The sequence below is a fragment of the Salvelinus alpinus genome, chromosome 20 (genome assembly GCF_045679555.1).
Source record: "Salvelinus alpinus chromosome 20, SLU_Salpinus.1, whole genome shotgun sequence".
In the NCBI taxonomy this organism is placed as follows: Eukaryota; Metazoa; Chordata; class Actinopteri; order Salmoniformes; family Salmonidae; genus Salvelinus; species Salvelinus alpinus.
The window spans coordinates 33,054,880-33,076,497 of NC_092105.1; the positions used below are offsets into that span (position 1 = coordinate 33,054,880).

A 21,618-nucleotide genomic window follows, 5' to 3' on the forward strand; every position below is an offset into this window, starting at 1 on the left:
GCTGAGTATATTTTTATAGATCCATCTCATGCGGCAGCAAGCAGAGAGACACACGACACTAGTTTGACCTCGAGCTCTAAACAGAGCGTGAGTCAACACTGTGACTCTTTTGTCACGCAGACATCAAGATGTGCCCACACATGTTCTGTACCCAGAATCAGAACACTTGATAAAGAATAAATCACTGGCAAACAGTAGTTTGAAAACATTTAGGCTATAACGTAGGTGGTAACAAAACTGTAGCTTTTTAGTTTTGAGAAGGAGTCATTGCCTATAAGCATTTTTCAATCAAATTTAAACACTTCAATCCAAAATCTGCTATGATGATGAGTAATTGTATTAACCTTGCCATGAATCACTGTATCACAGCAAACCATATATATAATGTATTGACTTGTACCCATTCTTCTCTCCTCAGATCAAATACAAGAAGGACTATGAGAAGAGCAAAGCGGTGGCTGACTACAATGTTCTCCCAGCCTCTGACAACCCTATGCTCAGGCAGCTGAGATACGCTGGCACCATCTTGAGTGACGTAAGTGTCTAAGTCGGGGAGACTGAACCATTGGTCCAAACAGGTGTCATACTCAAATAGACAGAAGTTACAGGAAGCTAAACAATCACGTCTCTTCTATGAGAGGCAGTCATTAGTTACAGAAAATCATTCAGTATCCCATCCCATGTTCTGGCAGACAGCAACAGTTATCTTTCATCTCCGTTCTCAAAAGTCACTACTCGTGTTTCAAATGAACTTGTATAGTTTTTACTAGTACATTTTTATCTAGACAGTTGGCAGTTTGCTAGTTGGACAGTTTGATAGTTGGCTGCTAACAGGGTAGAAGTTATCACAGCAGATTCCTGCTAGTTAAATCATGACAGTGAGTAAGGGTGCACCCCCCTCTTACTGAATTATCAGGAGCCACTTATACTGTAGTTAACCCACTGAAGGTGTAACATGACCCAAGCGCTACTTTGATGAGTCTAGTTAGTTACTAGTCATTCACTGTCAACTTGTTAATAATTAGTGTAGCCATTCATAGAGCCTTATATTTGGAAATAAGATGGATATAGTTTTACTCATTTTGCCTAGTTTCATCAATTGAAAGCCAAATACTAACTTTGATATGCATTTGAGACATATGAATACTTTTGTTTGCCATTTCTTCTCCGATCACTCCCTTTGCAGAAAGTGTACAAGGCCAGCTATGAGAAATCGAGGGGGTCCAGTATCAACTACTGTGACACGCCCAAATTCAAGATGGACTCTGTTGTACAAAAGTTCAGTGACGTGAGTATTCCCTTCATAGTCTTCACTGATGATGTTAATGTTTTTTTTTAAATTGTTCAACAAATCATTGAACAGCACGTTTTACAATTCCTTTTTACATTTTAGTCATTGAGCAGACACTCTTATCCAGAGAGACTTACAGTTAGTGCATTTAAGATAGCTAGGTAGGACAACCACACGACACAGTCATAGTAAGTACATTTCTTCTCAATAAAGTAGCTATCAGTAAAGTCAGTGCTATTAAAAAAAGACAAGTGATAGTGTTAGTTCAAGAAAGACATTACAAATGGCAGCAATGACCCAACTGATCATTTAAAGTGGATCTCCATTATTGTATGTAAGAGGCAAATGGATCTTACATGGATTCATCTTTACTCCCTCTATCTCCCCTCACAGGTACATTATAAAGACAAGTATAAGAATGAGGTGAAGGGACACTATATTGGCAGCTATGAGGACATCTACATGCTTCACTGCAAGAAAGTGGAGGAGATAAAGAGCGAGGTAAGTCATGTTGCATTGTTTTTATTTTGTTCTCTTCTCTGATGCTTTGTTAAGAGTAACACATTGGTTGTCTCTCAAATGGCTCCTTACTCCTTATATAGTGCACTAGTTTGATCCAGGGCCCAGTGTACGACAGGCAAGTTCACTCTCAGTGATTAGAAAGTAATCATCTGTCCTTCTGTCTTTTCAGCAAAATTACAAAGCAGATTATGAGGACATCAAGACAAGATGTTTCTATCCTCAAACCATGACGCCAGAATATGAGGCTTATAAGAAAGTTGCACAGTGTAAAGATGTAAGTATGCCTCTTGAGGAAATGGTACAAATTATAACCAGTCAGTTGCACTATGATTAGCATGGATAAAGCCTTTCCATTGAACATTAGATTGACATAATTCTTTCTTTTTTATTCTTGATATTGATATGTATAATTTACTTTTTTTTGCAGAAAGTTTACCGGCAACATCCGGACACAGTGAAATTTACGCAAGTGACAGACTCGCCTGTTCAAGTGCAATCTGCCATCAACGCCAAACAGCTGAGTGATGTATGTATTCAACTTTTACGACAGACCTTATATGAGTGTTAAGTTCCATTTTAAATAGCTTCAGTATGAAATTACAATTACGTATATCTGTCTCCCTTAAAAAATAGGTATTTTGACCTCAATGGAACAACCTGTTAAAAAGTACATGTTTTAGAATTTTGTTCGAATTTTGGAACAAATACCAGAAAAGAGACTTCAAGGTCGAGCCGTTGCCATGACACTAAAGGTTCCTGAAGGTTGTTGCCTGAAAATGTGCTCATTCATCCACTTAGCACATAGCTCAGCTGTCTTCCTGCGGACGCCATGGAAACCAGAGAGAGTTATCTCTCTCTCTCTGTAGTATTAATAGCAACATGCATTCAGTCTGCTGAAAATAACCCTAGTCTCAAATGAGGAGGGGGGCTGACAGTTATGAGAGACTACTCTGAAAAGGAGAGGCCTCTCACTCCTTTGAGAAAGGCAACACTGCTCTCTAGTGGTGTGGAATGACCCATGTAGTACTCATCTTCTCCACAATATAGCTCTCTGTTCTACATAGTGCCAACCGTACATTTTCCTGTACCTGACTGTACTGTATTTTCATGAGGTTCTTCCTGTCTTTTCCAGCTCAACTACCACGCAGCGTATGAGTTGGATAAGTTTAAGTGTGCCCTGCCCCCAGACTACCCGTTCTTCATCCAGTCCAAAGTTAATGCATTTAACCTTAGTGATGTAAGCCAAATTCTGTTGATGATACTGTAGATAATGTTTTAAAAATCCAGTTGTAATTCGAATCCAGTTATAATTTCATTTGTTATAATATGATTTGAAAATAATATGCTTGTATTGACATCATTTCACAATCATTGTAGTTGGTTATTGTTGACCTCATTGGATAAACCCTCCTGATTTTTACTTGCATGATACTGATATCTTCAATGTATTTGTAACTCTGTGCAGAATTGTTACAAGTATGATTGGGAGAAAGCAAAAGCCAAGCAGTTTGAGTTTAAGGGTGATGCTATCTCGATCCTTGCAGCCCGTGCCCACACAAATATAGCCAGTGACGTGAGTATGCATGCACTGAAATAAACATCTACACATACATGTAATATTAGTATTCATATTGATAATGCTGACAGTTTCCTTTGGTGTACTTTGTAGTATAGGCCTTGACCTTACTTTTGCTCTTTGCCCTCAGGTCAAATACAAGAAGGATTTTGAGAAGAACAAGGGAAAGATGGTGGGAGCCCTCAGCATCCGCGACGACCCCAAGATGCTACACTCCATGCACGTGGCCAAAATACAGAGTGATGTAAGTCATTTTCCTGCCCAGGCAATAAAGATTAGACAAAAAATTTGCCGGCTAGCTTAATCGGGCACATTTGAAATGTTGGTTGATGTGCAATGTCTTTGACAAATAAATCTAATAAAGTAAAGTAAATTCCACTTAGTTTTGGTATGAAACAGAAATATGAGGATAGTGGCTGTCAGTGTGACAGGGGTATAAGGGCTTACTGTGACTCTTCTCAACTTTATATTAAATAAACACTTTTTTATCATAGAGAGTATGTGGTGCCTCACCTTCTAATTCTCTCAAACTCTCTCCACAGCGTGAGTACAAGAAGGACTACGAGAAGACAAAGACCAAGTACATCACCACGCTGGACATGATGTCTAACACCCTGGCCAAGAAGTCCCAGGGTATCGCCAGCATGGCCGGCTACAGAACCATCCACAACCGCTACTTCCTGCCCTACGACGCCATGTCCCTGGACCTGGCCAAGAATGCCAACATCATCCAGAGTGACGTAAGAACACCATCACCCAGATTGATAGATAGATTGATTGATTGATTGATAGATAGATAGATAGATAGATAGATAGATAGATAGATAGATAGATAGATAGATAGATAGATTGATAGATAGATAGATAGATAGATAGATAGATAGATAGATAGATAGATAGATAGATAGATAGATAGATAGATAGATTGATTGATTGATTGATTGATTGATTGATTAATTAATCTGGCTGATTGATCGAATTGAATGATCGATTGATTTCGTTTGCTTTCATCCTATTAAAGGTCTGGGGAAAAAGTTTTTATAATATTGGAGTATTTAAAAAACGGTAGAAGTATAATGAAAGTATTACTCCCACTTGGTTATTTTCCCTCACTACAGAATGAATACCATTCAGACTACAACAACTTCACCAAGGGATCTGGTTGGGTCACCTTCGGCTCCATGGAAGTGGAGAAGGCCAAGAAAGCCGGAGAGATCCTCAATGAGGTAGCTACTACAACATGATCTAGTTCAAGGTTTAAGTTTATTTGCCATAATGTGGTACATTAATCAGGAAACCATACCATAACTCTCACAATAAAAATGTTTTGATATGTTTTGTTATGTATGGTCTTTTCTTGCCTTGACAATATAAAAACACAACAAGATTGGTTTCATCTGCTTTGACCTATTTGTCCCCTTTTTTCCTACACTTCAGAGAAAGTACCGTCAGCACCCAGACACCGTCCCGTTCACTTCCATCGCTGACCATCCAGTCATGATGCAGGCCCAGGTCAACCAGCTAATGAGGAGTGATGTGAGTGTTATTATACAGTATTAACATTATTGGATGATAGAATCGTGTAATTCAGATCATTTAGACATCATGGGGCGGTTTCCCTGTGCCGAGCAAACTGTTTACTTCATAGCGGTTACATATTCAACTTAGTACAAATATGATTTTTTAAAAATATATAAATAAAGATGAAACAATCAGTAATTCATTTATTTGGATGGAACACCTATTTTATATCTATAAATATGTGTTTGTGCACTCAATACAATTTGTATTCTTCTTCCCCTGCAGCTTCACTACAAGAAGGGTCTTGAGGAGATCCACCAGAAGTACTCTCTGCCCCATAATGACCCCCAGTTCCTTCAGGCCAAATGCAACGCCTACAACATCAGCAAGGTACTGTTGACCAACACTAATAAGTTACGCCTCATATTCATATTTCATTTAATGAATTATCAAATGTTTTATCAGATTATCACTGCCTGCCTGGATAAGAGCGTCTGCTAAATGACTTAAATGTAAATGTAAATGTAAATATAAAGAGCACACTTCTCTGCACTGTGTAGACATCTTTCCTCCAAATACAACTGTGCCTTCTTGGGTGTGCACTGCATGCCTATACTGTGTTGTATTAGTGTCTCATGGAAATAGTGTATTTATTTACCGTATTGCTTTATTTCAGAACTACTACAAGCAAAGCTGGGAGGAAACCATTGCGAAAGGCTACGACATGAGGCCAGATGCTATCTCTGTCATCCATGCTAAGCATGGCAGACATATTGCCAGTGATGTAAGTATGCAATAAATCACCAGGACAACATAAAAAGCTGTACAGGATGTAGTCAACAACAATGTTCCTACGTTGAATAGTGTCAGATTATCTGATCATTTTTTACTTGTTCCTTTCAGATCCAGTACAAGAAAGACCATGTGAAGGGAAGAGGCAAACAAGTGGGCTGCCGTAATCTTCAGGATGATCCCTTGCTGGTGCACTACATGCAGGTGGCCAAGATGCAGAGTGAGAGGAACTACAAGAAGGACTACCACAAATCCAAGCTGAAGTACTGCTCCCCAGTTGACATGATGAGTGTTGCACATGCTAAGCAAGCCTCTGCAGTGCAAACCTATACTGGCTACAGGAAAGTCCAACACCATTACAGTCTTCTCCCTGACTCCATGAACCTTGAGCTGGCTCGCAACATGAACACCAATGCCAGTGATGTGAGTACTCTGACTCCTACCCAGGGATAGAACTAAATTATTTTCTGACTGGCCAGAAGGGCAATTTCTACCCAGGTGACATTCTACTAGTGAAGGGTCCAAAATCTGTGCCAAGCGGTATTTGAAAAGATAACGTTTTAAGGGCTCCCGAGTGGTGCAGTGGTCTAAGGCACTGCATCTCAGTGCTAGAGGCATCACTGGTTCGATTCCAGGCTGTATCACAACCGGCCGTGATTGGGAGTCCCATAGGGCGGCGCACAATTGGCCCAGCTTCGTCCAGGTTAGGGTTTGGCCGGGGTAGGTCGTCATTGTAAATACGAATTTGTTCTTAACTGACTTGCCTAGTTAAATAAAAAATAAAAAAACGTTTCACTGGCCTGGTGGGCTAGTTTGGCACATTTTCTACTAGCCTGGTTGGAAAAGTACTAGCCTCCGGCCTTTAGAAACTCTAGCTTTAACTTGTAAGTTGTAATGCTGCATCTTCGATTTTTATTGTAGTGGCTTTTTGCAGCATTTCTCACATTGTCTCCTCTCCTTGCCGGATGCAGGTGAACTACAAAGCGGATTGGGAGAACTATGTGAAGGGAACTGGCTGGATCCCTATCGGATCCATTCCAGTGGAGCTAGCCAAGCAGGCCGGCGCCGCTCTGGACGAGCACAAGTACAGGCAGCACCCTGAAAACTTTAAATTCACCAGCAAGATGGACGGCATGAATATGGAGCTGTGCAAGCAGAACCAAAAGATTATGAATGTTGTGAGTAGTATTTACTTACTAGGAAGGCCAAAAATCTAATCCATGGTTGTCCATTGAATTGAATTTTTCTATTGAATACATTTGGTTGAAATACACTTTGTATTAAATACATTTTGTTGGATGGAATTTAATTAAACTGAACAGAAGTGTTGATTTAAATCTATTGTTGTTATGATGTGTTTTTTTGCAGCATGACTATAAAGCCAGTGGAGAGAAGTTCCTGCACACCTACAATCTCCCTGCAGATGCACCAGAGTTCATGCAAGCCAAATACAACGCTGTCAACATCAGCAAGGTTGGTTACATGTTGATCACAGTCCATACTATTATATACCTTTGCTATCATACACAATCAATACACATATACATCCATGCATTAATTGAAATGTGCCTTTATTTATACTGTATAGTTGGTTATATGTTGACTGATTACAGTCCTATTTTATATACACACACACACACACACACACACACACACACACACACACACACACACACACACACACACACACACACACACACACACACACACACACACATATATATATATATACTGTATATATATATATTAATTGAATGCTTTTAAACACAGTTAATATACACATATTCATTGACCATGATGCATTCATTGAAATGTGTCTGTAAGTAATGTGTTTATTTCTCGTTCTCCTCATCACAGAACTATTACACATACGCTCACCGTCAAGACATTCTCAAAGGACACCAGATGAAGGCAGATGCCATCCCCATCATGGCTGCCAGGGCCTGCACTAATATTGCCAGCAATGTACGTATGAATTGGAAGAAATTCAAAATCTGTATTTTGGTTTATTGATTAACCATAGTTGACCATAATCATGACATGCTAATCATGGTATTTACATTCATCATTGTATTTCCTTTACAGTACAAGTACAAGCTGGCGTACGAGAAGGGAAGAGGCAAACAAGTGGGCTGCCGTAATCTTCAGGATGACCCCTTGCTGGTGCACTACATGCAGGTGGCCAAGATGCAGAGTGAGAGGAACTACAAGAAGGACTACCACAAGTCCAAGCTGAAGTACTGCTCCCCAGTTGACATGATGAGTGTTGCACATGCTAAGCAAGCCTCTGCAGCACAAACCTATGCTGGCTACAGGAAGAGCCTCCACAACTACACTCTTCTCCCTGAGGCTATGCCTGTTCAGCTGGCTCGCACCATGATGGAGATCCAGAGCAACGTGAGTTCATTTCAATATCCTTGCCATTCAATACCATAATGATGGTACGAAACCAGGCTTGGCTGTGTAAGTGTACTATCGACCTGTGTGCATAAGCAGTAACTACTATCGATCCGTTGGGCATCAGCACTAACCACATCCATTGCTGACAATAGTAGTAATGATTTTTGTGAGCAATAGTGTATTTTGAGTGAGAGGTACCTGTCTGATACCTGTCCTGTCCTGAAACCTGACCTGTTCTGATACCTGTCCTGTCCTGAAACCTGACCTGTTCTGATACCTGTCCTGATACCTGTCCTGTCCTGAAACCTGACCTGTCCTGATACCTGACCTGTACTGATACCTGACCTGTCCTGATACCTGACCTGTCCTGATACCTGTCCTGATACCTGCCCTGATAACAGTCCTGATATCTGTCCTGATACCTGTCCTGATACCTGTCCTGATACCTGTCCAGATACCTGCCCTGATAACTGTCCTGATACGTTCCCCGATACCTGTCCTGTCCTGATACCTGTTCTGTTCTGTCCTGTTCCGATACCTGCCCAGATACCTGCCCTGATACCTGTCCTGTACTGATATAGGTCCTGATACCTGTCATGTTCTGATACCTGTCCTGACACCTGTCCTGTACCTGCCCTGATACCTGTCTTGATACCTGCCCTGATACCTGTCTTGATACCTGCCCTGATACCTGCCCTGATACCTGCCCTGATACCTGTCTTGATACCTGTCCTGATACCTGCCCTGATACCTGTCCTTATACCTGTCCTGATACCTGTCTTCATACATGTCCTGATACCTGTCTTGGTACCTGTCCTGATACCTGTTCTAAAACCTGTTTTAATACCATTACTGATACCTGTCCTGATACCTATCTTGATAGCTGTCCTGATAGCTGTCCTGTACTGATACCTGTCCTTATACCTGTCCTTATACCTTTCCTTATACCTGTCCTAATACCTGATGTGATACCTTTCCTGTTTTGCTGTGTGTCTCTACAGAACACCTATAAGTCTGACTACAACAACGTGTACAGGGGTTCTGGCTGGATTCCTATTGGCTCTATGGAGGTGGAGTTGGCTAAGACAGCCAAGGCAGCCCTAGATGAGCACGGCTACCGTGTGCACCCCAGCACCCTGAAGTTCACCAGTCTGACTGACCAGATGAACATGGCCCTTGCCATGACCAACACCAAGTTACTTGATGACGTAAGAACTTAAACTAACTTTGATTATCGTTTATTGTTTTTTAGGATCTATTTTAGCTCACCAAGGCTAGTCTTTCAGAAGTCATACATTTATTGAGTTAACATACAAGATATGAGGAAATTAATGGTTTTCATGTATTTATTCCATGTATTCTATTCCCTACTATGGATGTTGAATGTGATTACCTTGTTCTTTCTCTCTGTGCAGGCTTCATACAGAGCATCTGGCGAGAAGTTCAAGCACACGTACAACCTGCCTGCAGACAGCCCTCAGTTCCTCCAGGCCAAATACAACGCCCAGACCCTGAGCGAGGTCAGTACACACCCACAAACACACATAGACTAAATTTCTCTGACATTTTAAAGATGTGCAAGTAATGCCTATAGATAAGCGATGTTTGACTGTGGTTTCTTTGATTTCTCCTAGTCTCACTACAAGCACAAGTGGGTGGAAGATATCGCCAAAGGCTACGACATGAGGCCAGATGCTATCTCTGTCATCCATGCTAAGCATGGCAGACATATTGCCAGTGATGTAAGTATGCAATAAATCACCAGGACAACATAAAAAGCTGTACAGGATGTAGTCAACAACAATGTTCCTACGTTGAATAGTGTCAGATTATCTGATCATTTTTTACTTGTTCCTTTCAGATCCAGTACAAGAAAGACCATGTGAAGGGAAGAGGCAAACAAGTGGGCTGCCGTAATCTTCAGGATGATCCCTTGCTGGTGCACTACATGCAGGTGGCCAAGATGCAGAGTGAGAGGAACTACAAGAAGGACTACCACAAATCCAAGCTGAAGTACTGCTCCCCAGTTGACATGATGAGTGTTGCACATGCTAAGCAAGCCTCCTTAGCACAAACCTATATTGGCTACAGGAAAGTCCAACACCACTACACTCTTCTCCCTGACTCCCTGAACCTTGCGTTGGCTCGCACCGTGAATGCCAGTTGCAGTGATGTGAGTACTGTTTATGCGACTTCAGCCTAGTACTAGGGGTGTACGTTTTCTGTTAAAAAGCTTTCGGGTATCAAATACTTAATTTATTTGCCTTTGTTTCATTCTCCAGTACGAGTACAAGTCTGACTGGAACAACTATGTGAGAGGAACGGGATGGATTCCTGTTGGCTCACTGCCGGTGGAGCTTGCAAAGGTTGGCGCGGACATCCAGAGTGAACATAAGTACCGTACACACCCTTCCAAATTCCAGTTCAAGAAGCTGATGGACTCCATGGACATGGTCCTGGCCACTGACAACAACAAGATCATGAACAAGGTGAACTATAAACTGTAACACCATATTGGAAATTAAAAACAGATTGTTTAAAATGTGATGTTTTCTCGTTTGTCCTAATGTTATTATTTATCTGTGTTTGTGTCAATTACATTGCAGCAAGAATACACCAAACAATGGCACAAGGACAAGCTCACAGTCCATGTGATGCCAGATGCCCCTGAGATTGTCCTGGCCAAGGCTAATGCTATCAACATGAGTCAGGTATGATCATCACGTCACATCTTCCAATGTCACTACTAACTAATACTGTATACGACGGCATACTCGTTGCACCTTTCTAACTAGTTACTGTAATTTTAATGATAATCTATAGAATCAAAACTACTTTCAAAAGTCTGAAAGTCACAGACATTCAAACTGTAATTTAAAAGTAAGAACCATGCATTTAATAGTCCTTTTTAGGCTCTGTTTCTAAGCTGTGTCCATATACCTCTTCAGAAACTCTACAAATCCGGTCTGGAGGACATGTATAAAAAGGGCTACGATCTCAAACCTGATGCCATTGCCGTTCTGGCTGCCAAGAAAGGCACTACCATTGCCAGTGACGTAAGTGTAAAATAATTTCATTTCTGTTTGCTTGCTGCATAGATCCTGTTTTCTGTCACTTTAATCAGCTATCAACTGTGTAGAGAATTAATGTGATCAGATGCTGCTTCTGTAATTGACTAAACACCTGTATATTTTTACAGTACAAGTACAAGCTGGCGTACGAGAAGGGAAGAGGCAAACAAGTGGGCTGCCGTAATCTTCAGGATGATCCCTTGCTGGTGCACTACATGCAGGTGGCCAAGATGCAGAGTGAGAGGAACTACAAGAAGGACTACCACAAATCCAAGCTGAAGTACTGCTCCCCAGTTGACATGATGAGTGTTGCACATGCTAAGCAAGCCTCTGCAGTGCAAACCTATGCTGGCTACAGGAAAGTCCAACACCACTACACTCTTCTCCCTGACTCCATGAACCTTGCGTTGGCTCGCACCATGAATGCCAGTTGCAGTGATGTGAGTTTAGCAGTTACATAGTAACATAGCGCCAACTAAACATAGTAAAAATTGGTGATCAATTATACATTCTTGCCACTCATATTATTGTTTTGCTAATCACCCGTTTCTCAACTCTGTCTTTCTGTAGTACGAGTACAAGTCTGACTGGAACAACTATGTGAAAGGAACGGGATGGATTCCTATTGGCTCACTGCCGGTGGAGCTTGCAAAGGTTGGCGCGGACATCCAGAGTGAACATAAGTACCGTACACACCCTTCCAAATTCCAGTTCAAGAAGCTGATGGACTCCATGGACATGGTCCTGGCCACTGACAACAACAAGATCATGAACAAGGTATGCTCAGACCGGACGTGTAGGTTTGTGAAAAATAAAGCTGTTACCACAGTTTGTTTCTAATGTTGTGTCTTATAATGATAGTCTAGGTTAATTGATTGGTGAATCATTTTGATTGCAGCAAGAATACACCAAACAATGGCAGAAGGACAAGCTCACAGTCCATGTGATGTCAGATGCCCCTGAGATTGTCCTGGCCAAGGCTAATGCTATCAACATGAGTCAGGTAAGGCTACCTTTTTCACACTTGTGTGTTACTATCTATCATCAAAATATTCCTCTTTGTATCCATCATGCTTTTGCAATATAACTTCAAATATGTCTTGGAAGTATTTAACAAATGTTATTTTGGTAATATTTTTATAAATAGTTTCTCCTCCATTCCAGAAAACCTACAAAGCAGGTCTGGAGGCAATGTATAATAAGGGTTACGACCTGAAGGTTGATGCCATCACCATCCAGGCTGCCAAGCAGGGCACCAAAATCGCCAGCGACGTGAGTGACTCAGACCAACAATTAAAAGCCTTTAAAACCATTTTACAATGTGCTCCAACCTCTCCAACCTCTGTATGAGTATGTGAGTCTATCAGATCGGTTTGGATAAAGCAGAAGTAGAATTTCCATTGGACCTTGTGTCCAATAAATTCTTCTTCTTCTAAATATTAACTTTCGTTCTGGGAATAATACATTGTTTATTTACACAGTACAAGTACAAGCTGAATCACCAGAAGAATAGGGGAAAACAAGTGGGCTGCCGTAATCTTCAAGATGACCCCTTGCTGGTGCACTACATGGAGGTGGCCAGGTTGCAGAGTGACAAGAACTACAAGAAGGACTACCACAAGTCCAAGCTGAAGTACCACTCCCCAGTAGACATGATGAGTGTTGCGCATGCCAAACACGCCTCCACAGTGCAGACGTATGCTGGCTACAGGAAGATCCAGCACCATTATACTGTGCTTGCCGATGCCATGAACGTGGAGTTGGCTAAGCAGATGCAGACGATTGCCAGTGATGTGAGTATTATTCTATTCATAAATGCATAACAACAAACAAAAAAACAAGAACAACATGTTTTTGTATACAATGTATTTTAGTCAATAATAATAATAATTTATCAATAATTTATCCATTCCCCTATTCTGAGCTGTTAAACCACATCCAAATCTGTGAGAATGTTTTATGTTGTCCGTCATTTTTTTACTCTGTTATTTAGAACCTGACAGTATTTACTTATTTCTGCAGAATTTGTACAAAAGTGACTATGAGACTTGCATCAAAGGCACAGGATGGATTCCCATTGGTTCTCTGGATGTAGAGAAAGCCAAAACAGCTGGCATGATTGGCAGTGAGAAACTTTACCGCCAACACCCCAGCGGCTTCAAGTTTACCAAAGACATGCACTCCATGGACCTCGTCCTTGCCAGTGCTAACAATGCGATCATGAACAAGGTCATTCTTTGGATCTATATCTATGCACACTGTATATGTATACAGTATATTATACACAACACATATACATGGCGATACATCAAAACACTAACAAATATATCTGTTTTATAGCAAACGTACATTGATACCTGGAATAAGGATAAGACCGCTGTCCACATGATGCCAGACTCAATGGAGGTGGTTTTGGCCAGAGCCAACAAGATCAACTGCAGTAATGTAGGTTATTCCTTCCACACCTCATCGTATTGTTCATTTAGGCTGCATTGTCATAATTCAGTCATTCAAAACATGTTTTTCTTCTCCTGTACAGACACTGTATAAGCTTGCCAATGAACAGGACAAGAAGAAGGGTTATGACCTGCGCAACGATGCTATTGCAATCCAGGCAGCCAAACAGGGCACATCCATTGCTAGCGATGTGAGTTAAACACTGTTTATTGAATAAATGGTGTGTGAACCAGCTTTTGAATGAAACCTAACTATCTCATTATCATTTATTAAGTTCAAATACAGGGCTGGCTACCGTAAACAGATTGGCCACCACATTGGAGCCCGCTGCATCGAGGATGACCCTCTGCTCATGCTGGCTCTGAACTCAGCCAAGATTGCCAGTGATGCCCTGTACAAGAAAGACTTCCACAAGTCCAAGACAAGGTTCCATCTCCCATTGGACATGATGGCCTTTGAGTTGGCCAAAAAGAACCAGATTCAGGTCAACCATGCCAAATATGTAACTCGCCTGCACAACTGGACCTGTCTGCCAGACTCCAGTGATGTCGTCCATGCCAGACATGTCTATGACATAGCGAGTGATGTAAGTATGAATTAACTAGATCATGTTTTTCCAGTGTAATTGTTTTTATTCTGGCCATTTTGACCTTTGTGGTATTGTTGTGTCTAGGCTGTGTACAAAGCTGATCTCAAGAGCCTGCAAGGTATCGGATGGGTTCCCATCGGCTCACTTGATGTTGAGAAGGCAAAGAAAGCCACAGAGGTCCTGAGTGAGAAGCTGTATCGTCAGCACCCGAGCAACTTCAAGTTCACCAGCTCAGTTCAAGACATGGGAATGGTTTTGGCTAAACAAAATAATGATAATGCCAACAAGGTATTTGACTAACTGGTATATCTTTACTAATCCTTTGCCTTCGTATGTTTCCCCTGGTAGATTATATTCAAATAATGATTCCATCATTTAAACCTGCTTTAATGTAATCTGATCTCCCCTACTTGCATTATATTTGAGCCAATGATATGAAGAGGCACTTAATGTTGTTAGTTTGAACTTGAAACTCGTTATTGCAGCAAGCGTACACTGAGGCCTGGGAGAAGGACAAGACCAAGAACCACATTATGCCAGATGCGATGGAAGTGGTTTTGGCCAATGCAAATAAGTCCAACTACAGTTGGGTAAGTAAATGATGGCACAAAGGTAACCCTCCTGATGAATGTATATGTTCAAAAATAATACTTATTGTTTGTTTTTTTCTTCAGTAAAGTGTGTTATAACTTTGTTAAATGCATTTTAAATAAATTGTGATTTGATTTGAAATACCCATATATATGGATGTTTTATTTTCTTCTTCATACAGAACCAATACAGAAAAGCAATGGAAGAAGATAAGAAGAAGGGCTATGATTTGCGCAATGATGCCATTGCTATCATCGCAGCCAAGCACGGCAGGGAAATTATCAGTGATGTAAGTCCATTGAACATCTATCCATCGTAATCGATTATATTTCTTAACTATATCATGACACAATATATAAAATGTACTTCTGGAAAATTAGGAGAATCCTCAACACTGCCATTTCATATTTGCTTTCTGTAGCACAAGTACAAGACTGGCTACCGTAAGCAGGTTGGCCACCACATTGGAGCGCGCTGCGTTGAGGATGACCCTCTGCTCATGCTGGCTATTAACTCAGCCAAGATTGCCAGTGATGCCCTGTACAAGAAGGACTTCCACCAGTCCAAAACCAAGTTCCACCTCCCATTGGACATGATGGCCTTTGAGTTGGCCAAAAAGAACCAGATTCAGGTCAACCATGCCAAATATGTAACTCGCCTGCACAACTGGACCTGTCTGCCAGACTCCAGTGATGTCGTCCATGCCAGACATGTCTATGACATAGCGAGTGATGTAAGTATGAATTAACTAGATCATGTTTTTCCAGTGTGATTGTTTTTATTCTGGCCATTTTGACCTTTATGGTATTGTTGTGTCTAGGCTGTGTACAAAGCTGATCTCAAGAGCCTGCAAGGTATCGGATGGGTTCCCATCGGCTCACTTGATGTTGAGAAGGCAAAGAAAGCCGCTGAGGTCCTGAGTGAGAAGCTGTATCGTCAGCACCCGAGCAACTTCAAGTTCACCGTCTCAGTTCAAGACATGGGAATGGTTTTGGCTAAACAAAATAATGATAATGCCAACAAGGTATTTGACTAACTGGTATATCTTTACTAATCCTTTGCCTTCGTATGTTTCCCCTGGTAGATTATATTCAAATAATGATTCCATCATTTAAACCTGCTTTAATGTAATCTGATCTCCCCTACTTTGCATTATATTTGAGCCAATGATATGAAGAGGCACTTAATGTTGTTAGTTTGAACTTGAAACTCGTTATTGCAGCAAGCGTACACTGAGGCCTGGGAGAAGGACAAGACCAAGAACCACATTATGCCAGATGCGATGGAAGTGGTTTTGGCCAATGCAAATAAGTCCAACTACAGTTGGGTAAGTAAATGATGGCACAAAGGTAACCCTGCTGATGAATGTATACGTTCAAAAATAATACTTATTGTTTTGTTTTTTTCTTGGTTTTTTTCGGTAAAGTATGTTGTAACTTTGTTAAATGCATTTAAAATAAATTGTGATTTGATTGCCATTGCTTGATGCCCTCAATCTCACACAAATTATCAATGAATCTATTAGGTACAACCCCAATTCCGTAAACACGGGCACCCTCATAGATATCATCCTAACTAACTTGCCCTCCAAATACACCTCTGCTGTTTTCAACCAAGATCTCAGCGATCACTGCCTCATTGCCTGCATCCGTAATGGGTCTGCGGTCAAACGACCACCCCTCATCACTGTCAAACACTCCCTAAAACACTTCAGCGAACAGGCCTTTCTAATCGACCTGGCCGGGGTATCCTGGAATGACATTGACCTCATCCCGTCAGTAGAGGATGCCTGGTCATTCTTTAATAGTGCCTTCCTCACCATCTTAAATAAGCATGCCCCTTTAAAAAAACGTAGAACAAGGAACAGATATAGCCCTTGGTTCTCTTCAGACCTGACTGCCCTTGACCAGCACAAAAACATCCTGTGGTGTTCTGCATTAGCATCGAATAGCCCCCGTGATATGCAACTTTTCAGGGAAGTTAGGAACCAATATACAAAGGCAGTTAGGAAAGCTAAGGCTAGCTTTTTCAAACAGAAATTTGCATCCTGTAGTACAAACTCTAAAAAGTTCTGGGACACTGTAAAGTCCATGGAGAATAAGAGCACCTCCTCCCAGCTGCCCACTGCACTGAGGCTAGGAAACACTGTCACCACCGATAAATCCACTATAATTGAGAATTTCAATAAGCATTTCTCTACGGCTGGCCATGCTTTCCACCTGGCTACCCCTACCCCGGTCAACTGCCCGGCACCCTCCACAGAAACCCGCCAAAGCCCCCACCATTTCTCCTTCACCCAAATCCAGATAGCTGATGTTCTGAAAGAGCTGCAAAATCTGGACCCCTAAAAATCAGCCGGGCTAGACAATCTGGACCCGCGCTTTCTAAAATGATCTGCCGAAATTGTTGCAACCCCTATTACTAGCCTGTTCAACCTCTCTTTCGTATCGTCTGAGATTCCCAAAGATTGGAAAGCTGTCTTCAAAGGGGGAGACACTCTAGACCCAAACTGCTACAGACCTATATCTATCCTACCCTGCCTGCCTTAGGTCTTCGAAAGCCAAGTTAACAAACAGATTACCCACCATTTCGAATCCCACCGTACCTTCTCTGCTATGCAATCTGGTTTCAGAGCTGGTCATGGGTGCACCTCAGCCACGCTCAAGGTCCTAAACGATATCATAACTGCCATTGATAAGAGACATTACTGTTCAGCCGTATTCATCGACCTGGCCAAGTCTTTCGACTCTGTCAATCACCACATTCTTATCGGCAGACTCAACAGCCTTGGTTTCTCAAATGACTGCCTCACCTGGTTCACCAACTACTTCTCTGACAGAGTTCAGTGTGTCAAATCTGAGGGCCTGTTGTCCGGACCACTGGCAGTCTCTATTGGGGTGCCACAGGGTTCAATTCCCGTGCCGACTCTCTTCTCTGTATACATCAATGATGTCGCTCTTGCTGCTGGTGATTCTCTGATCCACCTCTATGCAGACGACACCATTCTGTATACTTCTGGCCCTTCTTTGAACACTGTGTTAACTAACCTCCGGACGAGCTTCAATGCCATACAACTCTCCTTCCGTGGCCTCCAACTGCTCTTAAATGCAAGTAAAACTAAATGCATGCTCTTCAACCGTTCGCTGCCCACACCCGCCCGCCCGCCCAGCATCACTACTCTGGACGGTTCTGACTTAGAATATGTGGACAACTACAAATACCAAGGTGTCTGGTTAGACTGTAAACTCTCCTTCCAGACTCACATTAGGCATCTCCAATCCAAAATTAAATCTAGAATCGGCTTCCTATTTCGCAACAGAGCATCCTTCACTCATGCTGCCAAACATACCATCGTAAAACTGACCATCCTACCGATCCTCGACTTCGGCGATGTCATTTACAAAATAGCCCCCAACACTCTACTCAACAAATTGGATGCAGTCTATCACGGTGCCATCCGTTTTGTCACCAAAGCCCCATATACTACCCACCACTGCGACCTGTACGCTCTCGTTGGCTGGCCCTCGCTTCATACTCGTCGCCAAACCCACTGGCTTCAGGTCATCTACAAGTCTCTGATAGGTAAGGCCCCGCCTTATCTCAGCTCACCGGTCACCATAGCAGCACCCACCCATAGCACACGCTCCAGCAGGTATATCTCTCTAGTCACCCCCAAAGCCAATTCCTTCTATGGCCGCCTTTCCTTCCAGTTCTCTGCTGCCAATGACTGGAATGAATTGCAAAAATCACTGAAGCTGGAGACTCTTACCTCCCTCACTAGCTTTAAGCACCAGCTGTCTGAGCAGGTCACATATCACTGCACCTGTACATAGCCCAACTGTAAATATCCCATCCAACTACCTCATCCCCATACTGTATTTATTTATTTATCTTGCTCCTTTGCACCCCTGTATCTCTACTTGCACATTCATCTTCTGCACATCAATCACTCTAGTGTCTAATTGGTATATTGTAATTACTTTGCCACCATGGCCTATTTATTGCCTTACCTCCCTTTTCTTACCTCATTTGCACACACTGTATAAAGATTTTCTTCAACTGTATTACTGACTGTATGTTTTGTTTATTCCATGTGTAACTCTGTGTTGTTGTATGTGTCGAACTGCTTTGCTTTATTCTTGGCCAGGTCGCAGTTGTAAATGAGAACTTGTTCTCAACTTGCCTACCTGGCTAAATAAAGATGAAATTAAATAAAAATGTGAAATACCCATATCTATGGATGTTTTATTTTCTTCTTCATACAGAACCAATACAGAAAAGCAATGGAAGAAGATAAGAAGAAGGGCTATGATTTGCGCAATGATGCCATTGCTATCATCGCAGCCAAGCACGGCAGGGAAATTATCAGTGATGTAAGTCCATTGAACATCTAGCTCTCGTAACCGATTATATTTCTTAACTATTTCATGACACAATATATAAAATGTACTTCTGGAAAATTAAGAGAATCCTCAACACTGCCATTTCATATTTGCTTTCTGTAGCACAAGTACAAGACTGGCTACCGTAAGCAGGTTGGCCACCACATTGGAGCGCGCTGCGTTGAGGATGACCCTCTGCTCATGCTGGCTATTAACTCAGCCAAGATTGCCAGTGATGCCCTGTACAAGAAGGACTTCCACCAGTCCAAAACCAAGTTCCACCTCCCATTGGACATGATGGCCTTTGAGTTGGCCAAAAAGAACCAGATTCAGGTCAACCATGCCAAATATGTAACTCGCCTGCACAACTGGACCTGTCTGCCAGACTCCAGTGATGTCGTCCATGCCAGACATGTCTATGACATAGCGAGTGATGTAAGTATGAATTAACTAGATCATGTTTTTCCAGTGTAATTGTTTTTATTCTGGCCATTTTGACCTTTATGGTATTGTTGTGTCTAGGCTGTGTACAAAGCTGATCTCAAGAGCCTGCAAGGTATCGGATGGGTTCCCATCGGCTCACTTGATGTTGAGAAGGCAAAGAAAGCCACAGAGGTCCTGAGTGAGAAGCTGTATCGTCAGCACCCGAGCAACTTCAAGTTCACCGTCTCAGTTCAAGACATGGGAATGGTTTTGGCTAAACAAAATAATGATAATGCCAACAAGGTATTTGACTAACTGGTATATCTTTACTAATCCTTTGCCTTCGTATGTTTCCCCTGGTAGATTATATTCAAATAATGATTCCATCATTTAAACCTGCTTTAATGTAATCTGATCTCCCCTACTTTGCATTATATTTGAGCCAATGATATGAAGAGGCACTTAATGTTGTTAGTTTGAACTTGAAACTCGTTATTGCAGCAAGCGTACACTGAGGCCTGGGAGAAGGACAAGACCAAGAACCACATTATGCCAGATGCGATGGAAGTGGTTTTGGCCAATGCAAACAAGTCCAACTACAGTTGGGTAAGTAAATGATGGCACAAAGGTAACCCTGCTGATGAATGTATATGTTCCAAAATAATATTTATTGTGGAGATATCCATATATATGGACGTTTTATTTTCTTCTTTATACAGAACCAATACAGAAAAGCAATGGAAGAAGATAAGAAGAAGGGCTATGATTTGCGCAATGATGCCATTGCTATCATCGCAGCCAAGCACGGCAGGGAAATTATCAGTGATGTATGTACTTATTTTGTTATCACATTATCACAAAGGAACTGACTATATCAATACTGTGTACACTTTTAATTTACTGAAATCCCCATTACATACTTTCTACCTTTTTGGTTCGGTATAGTACAAGTACAAGGCAGGCTACCGCAAGCAGGTTGGCCACCACATTGGAGCGCGCTGCGTTGAGGATGACCCTCTGCTCGTGCTGGCTCTTAACTCAGCCAAGATTGCCAGTGATGCTCTGTACAAGAAGGACTTCCACCAGTCCAAGACCAAGTTCCACCTCCCATTGGACATGATGGCCTTTGAGTTGTGCAAGAAGAACCAGATCCAGGTCAATGACTTCAACTACAGAACTCGCCTGCACAACTGGACCTGTCTGCCAGACTCCAGTGATGTCGTCCAGGCCAGACATGTCTATGACATTAATAGTGAGGTAAGTTTAAAAAGTGAATTCCGCTATTTCCTGTAAAATGTTTACTCACATTGTTAATGAAGCACCCAGGACTGGTCAAACCCAGTAATAAAATGTTTGAGATGGCAACATGTAATGGGAGTATGATATCCCTGTTAGGCGGTGTACAGGGCTGACATGAAGTGGCTCAGGGGAATGGGATGGGTCCCCATTGGCTCACTTGATGTGGAAAAAGCCAAGAAGGCCGCCGAGATCTTGAGTGAGAGGAAATACCGCCAGCACCCCAGCACTCTGGCGTTCAAAAGCCCCCTCGACAGCATGGATATCGTTCTGGCCAAAAGTAATGCCCAGATCATGAACAAGGTAAACTTCAACTAACTTCTTCCAGCGAACTACACAGTTTCCTGTTACATCAATATTCAACACCAGCATTCAATTTGAGGTTTTATGGAGCTGCCATTCTCATATGATATCTTGCAGCATTTCTACACTAAGGCATGGGAGGACAAGGTCCACCCCAACACCAAGTCCAAGACCCTATCTAATACAGTTGAAGTCAGAAGTTTACATACACCTTAGCAAAATACATTTAAACTCAGTTTTTCACAATTCCTGACATTTCATCCTAGTAAAAATTCCCTGTCTTAGGTCAGTTAGGATCACCACTTTATTTGAAGAATGTGAAATGTCAGAATAATAGTTGAGAGAATGATTTATTTCAACTTTTATTTCTTTCATCACATTCCCAGTGGGTCAGAAGTTTACAT

General features: G+C 41.8%; 1 protein-coding gene across 18 annotated transcripts in view; it reads left to right on the plus strand.

Moving 5' to 3' along the window:
- The window catches only part of neb (nebulin), an 89,969-nt gene that overhangs the window by 9,789 nt on the left and 58,562 nt on the right, over positions 1-21,618 (plus strand). For all 18 annotated transcript variants that reach the window (XM_071355343.1, XM_071355360.1, XM_071355344.1 and 15 more), the window contains 47 exons: positions 419-535; positions 1,187-1,288; positions 1,685-1,792; positions 1,983-2,087; positions 2,241-2,339; positions 2,946-3,050; positions 3,279-3,386; positions 3,520-3,633; positions 3,932-4,129; positions 4,508-4,615; positions 4,827-4,925; positions 5,196-5,300; positions 5,587-5,694; positions 5,814-6,125; positions 6,674-6,880; positions 7,071-7,175; positions 7,560-7,667; positions 7,788-8,099; positions 9,104-9,310; positions 9,518-9,622; positions 9,737-9,844; positions 9,964-10,275; positions 10,385-10,591; positions 10,709-10,813; positions 11,051-11,158; positions 11,302-11,613; positions 11,744-11,950; positions 12,072-12,176; positions 12,338-12,445; positions 12,655-12,966; positions 13,196-13,402; positions 13,514-13,618; positions 13,713-13,820; positions 13,905-14,216; positions 14,304-14,507; positions 14,705-14,809; positions 14,992-15,099; positions 15,232-15,543; positions 15,631-15,834; positions 16,033-16,137; positions 19,076-19,183; positions 19,316-19,627; positions 19,715-19,918; positions 20,117-20,221; positions 20,335-20,442; positions 20,561-20,872; positions 21,011-21,214. In XM_071355343.1, the coding sequence (XP_071211444.1) occupies positions 419-535; positions 1,187-1,288; positions 1,685-1,792; positions 1,983-2,087; positions 2,241-2,339; positions 2,946-3,050; positions 3,279-3,386; positions 3,520-3,633; positions 3,932-4,129; positions 4,508-4,615; positions 4,827-4,925; positions 5,196-5,300; positions 5,587-5,694; positions 5,814-6,125; positions 6,674-6,880; positions 7,071-7,175; positions 7,560-7,667; positions 7,788-8,099; positions 9,104-9,310; positions 9,518-9,622; positions 9,737-9,844; positions 9,964-10,275; positions 10,385-10,591; positions 10,709-10,813; positions 11,051-11,158; positions 11,302-11,613; positions 11,744-11,950; positions 12,072-12,176; positions 12,338-12,445; positions 12,655-12,966; positions 13,196-13,402; positions 13,514-13,618; positions 13,713-13,820; positions 13,905-14,216; positions 14,304-14,507; positions 14,705-14,809; positions 14,992-15,099; positions 15,232-15,543; positions 15,631-15,834; positions 16,033-16,137; positions 19,076-19,183; positions 19,316-19,627; positions 19,715-19,918; positions 20,117-20,221; positions 20,335-20,442; positions 20,561-20,872; positions 21,011-21,214 (7,839 nt within the window). The remainder of the gene's footprint in view (positions 1-418; positions 536-1,186; positions 1,289-1,684; positions 1,793-1,982; positions 2,088-2,240; positions 2,340-2,945; positions 3,051-3,278; positions 3,387-3,519; positions 3,634-3,931; positions 4,130-4,507; positions 4,616-4,826; positions 4,926-5,195; positions 5,301-5,586; positions 5,695-5,813; positions 6,126-6,673; positions 6,881-7,070; positions 7,176-7,559; positions 7,668-7,787; positions 8,100-9,103; positions 9,311-9,517; positions 9,623-9,736; positions 9,845-9,963; positions 10,276-10,384; positions 10,592-10,708; positions 10,814-11,050; positions 11,159-11,301; positions 11,614-11,743; positions 11,951-12,071; positions 12,177-12,337; positions 12,446-12,654; positions 12,967-13,195; positions 13,403-13,513; positions 13,619-13,712; positions 13,821-13,904; positions 14,217-14,303; positions 14,508-14,704; positions 14,810-14,991; positions 15,100-15,231; positions 15,544-15,630; positions 15,835-16,032; positions 16,138-19,075; positions 19,184-19,315; positions 19,628-19,714; positions 19,919-20,116; positions 20,222-20,334; positions 20,443-20,560; positions 20,873-21,010; positions 21,215-21,618) is intronic.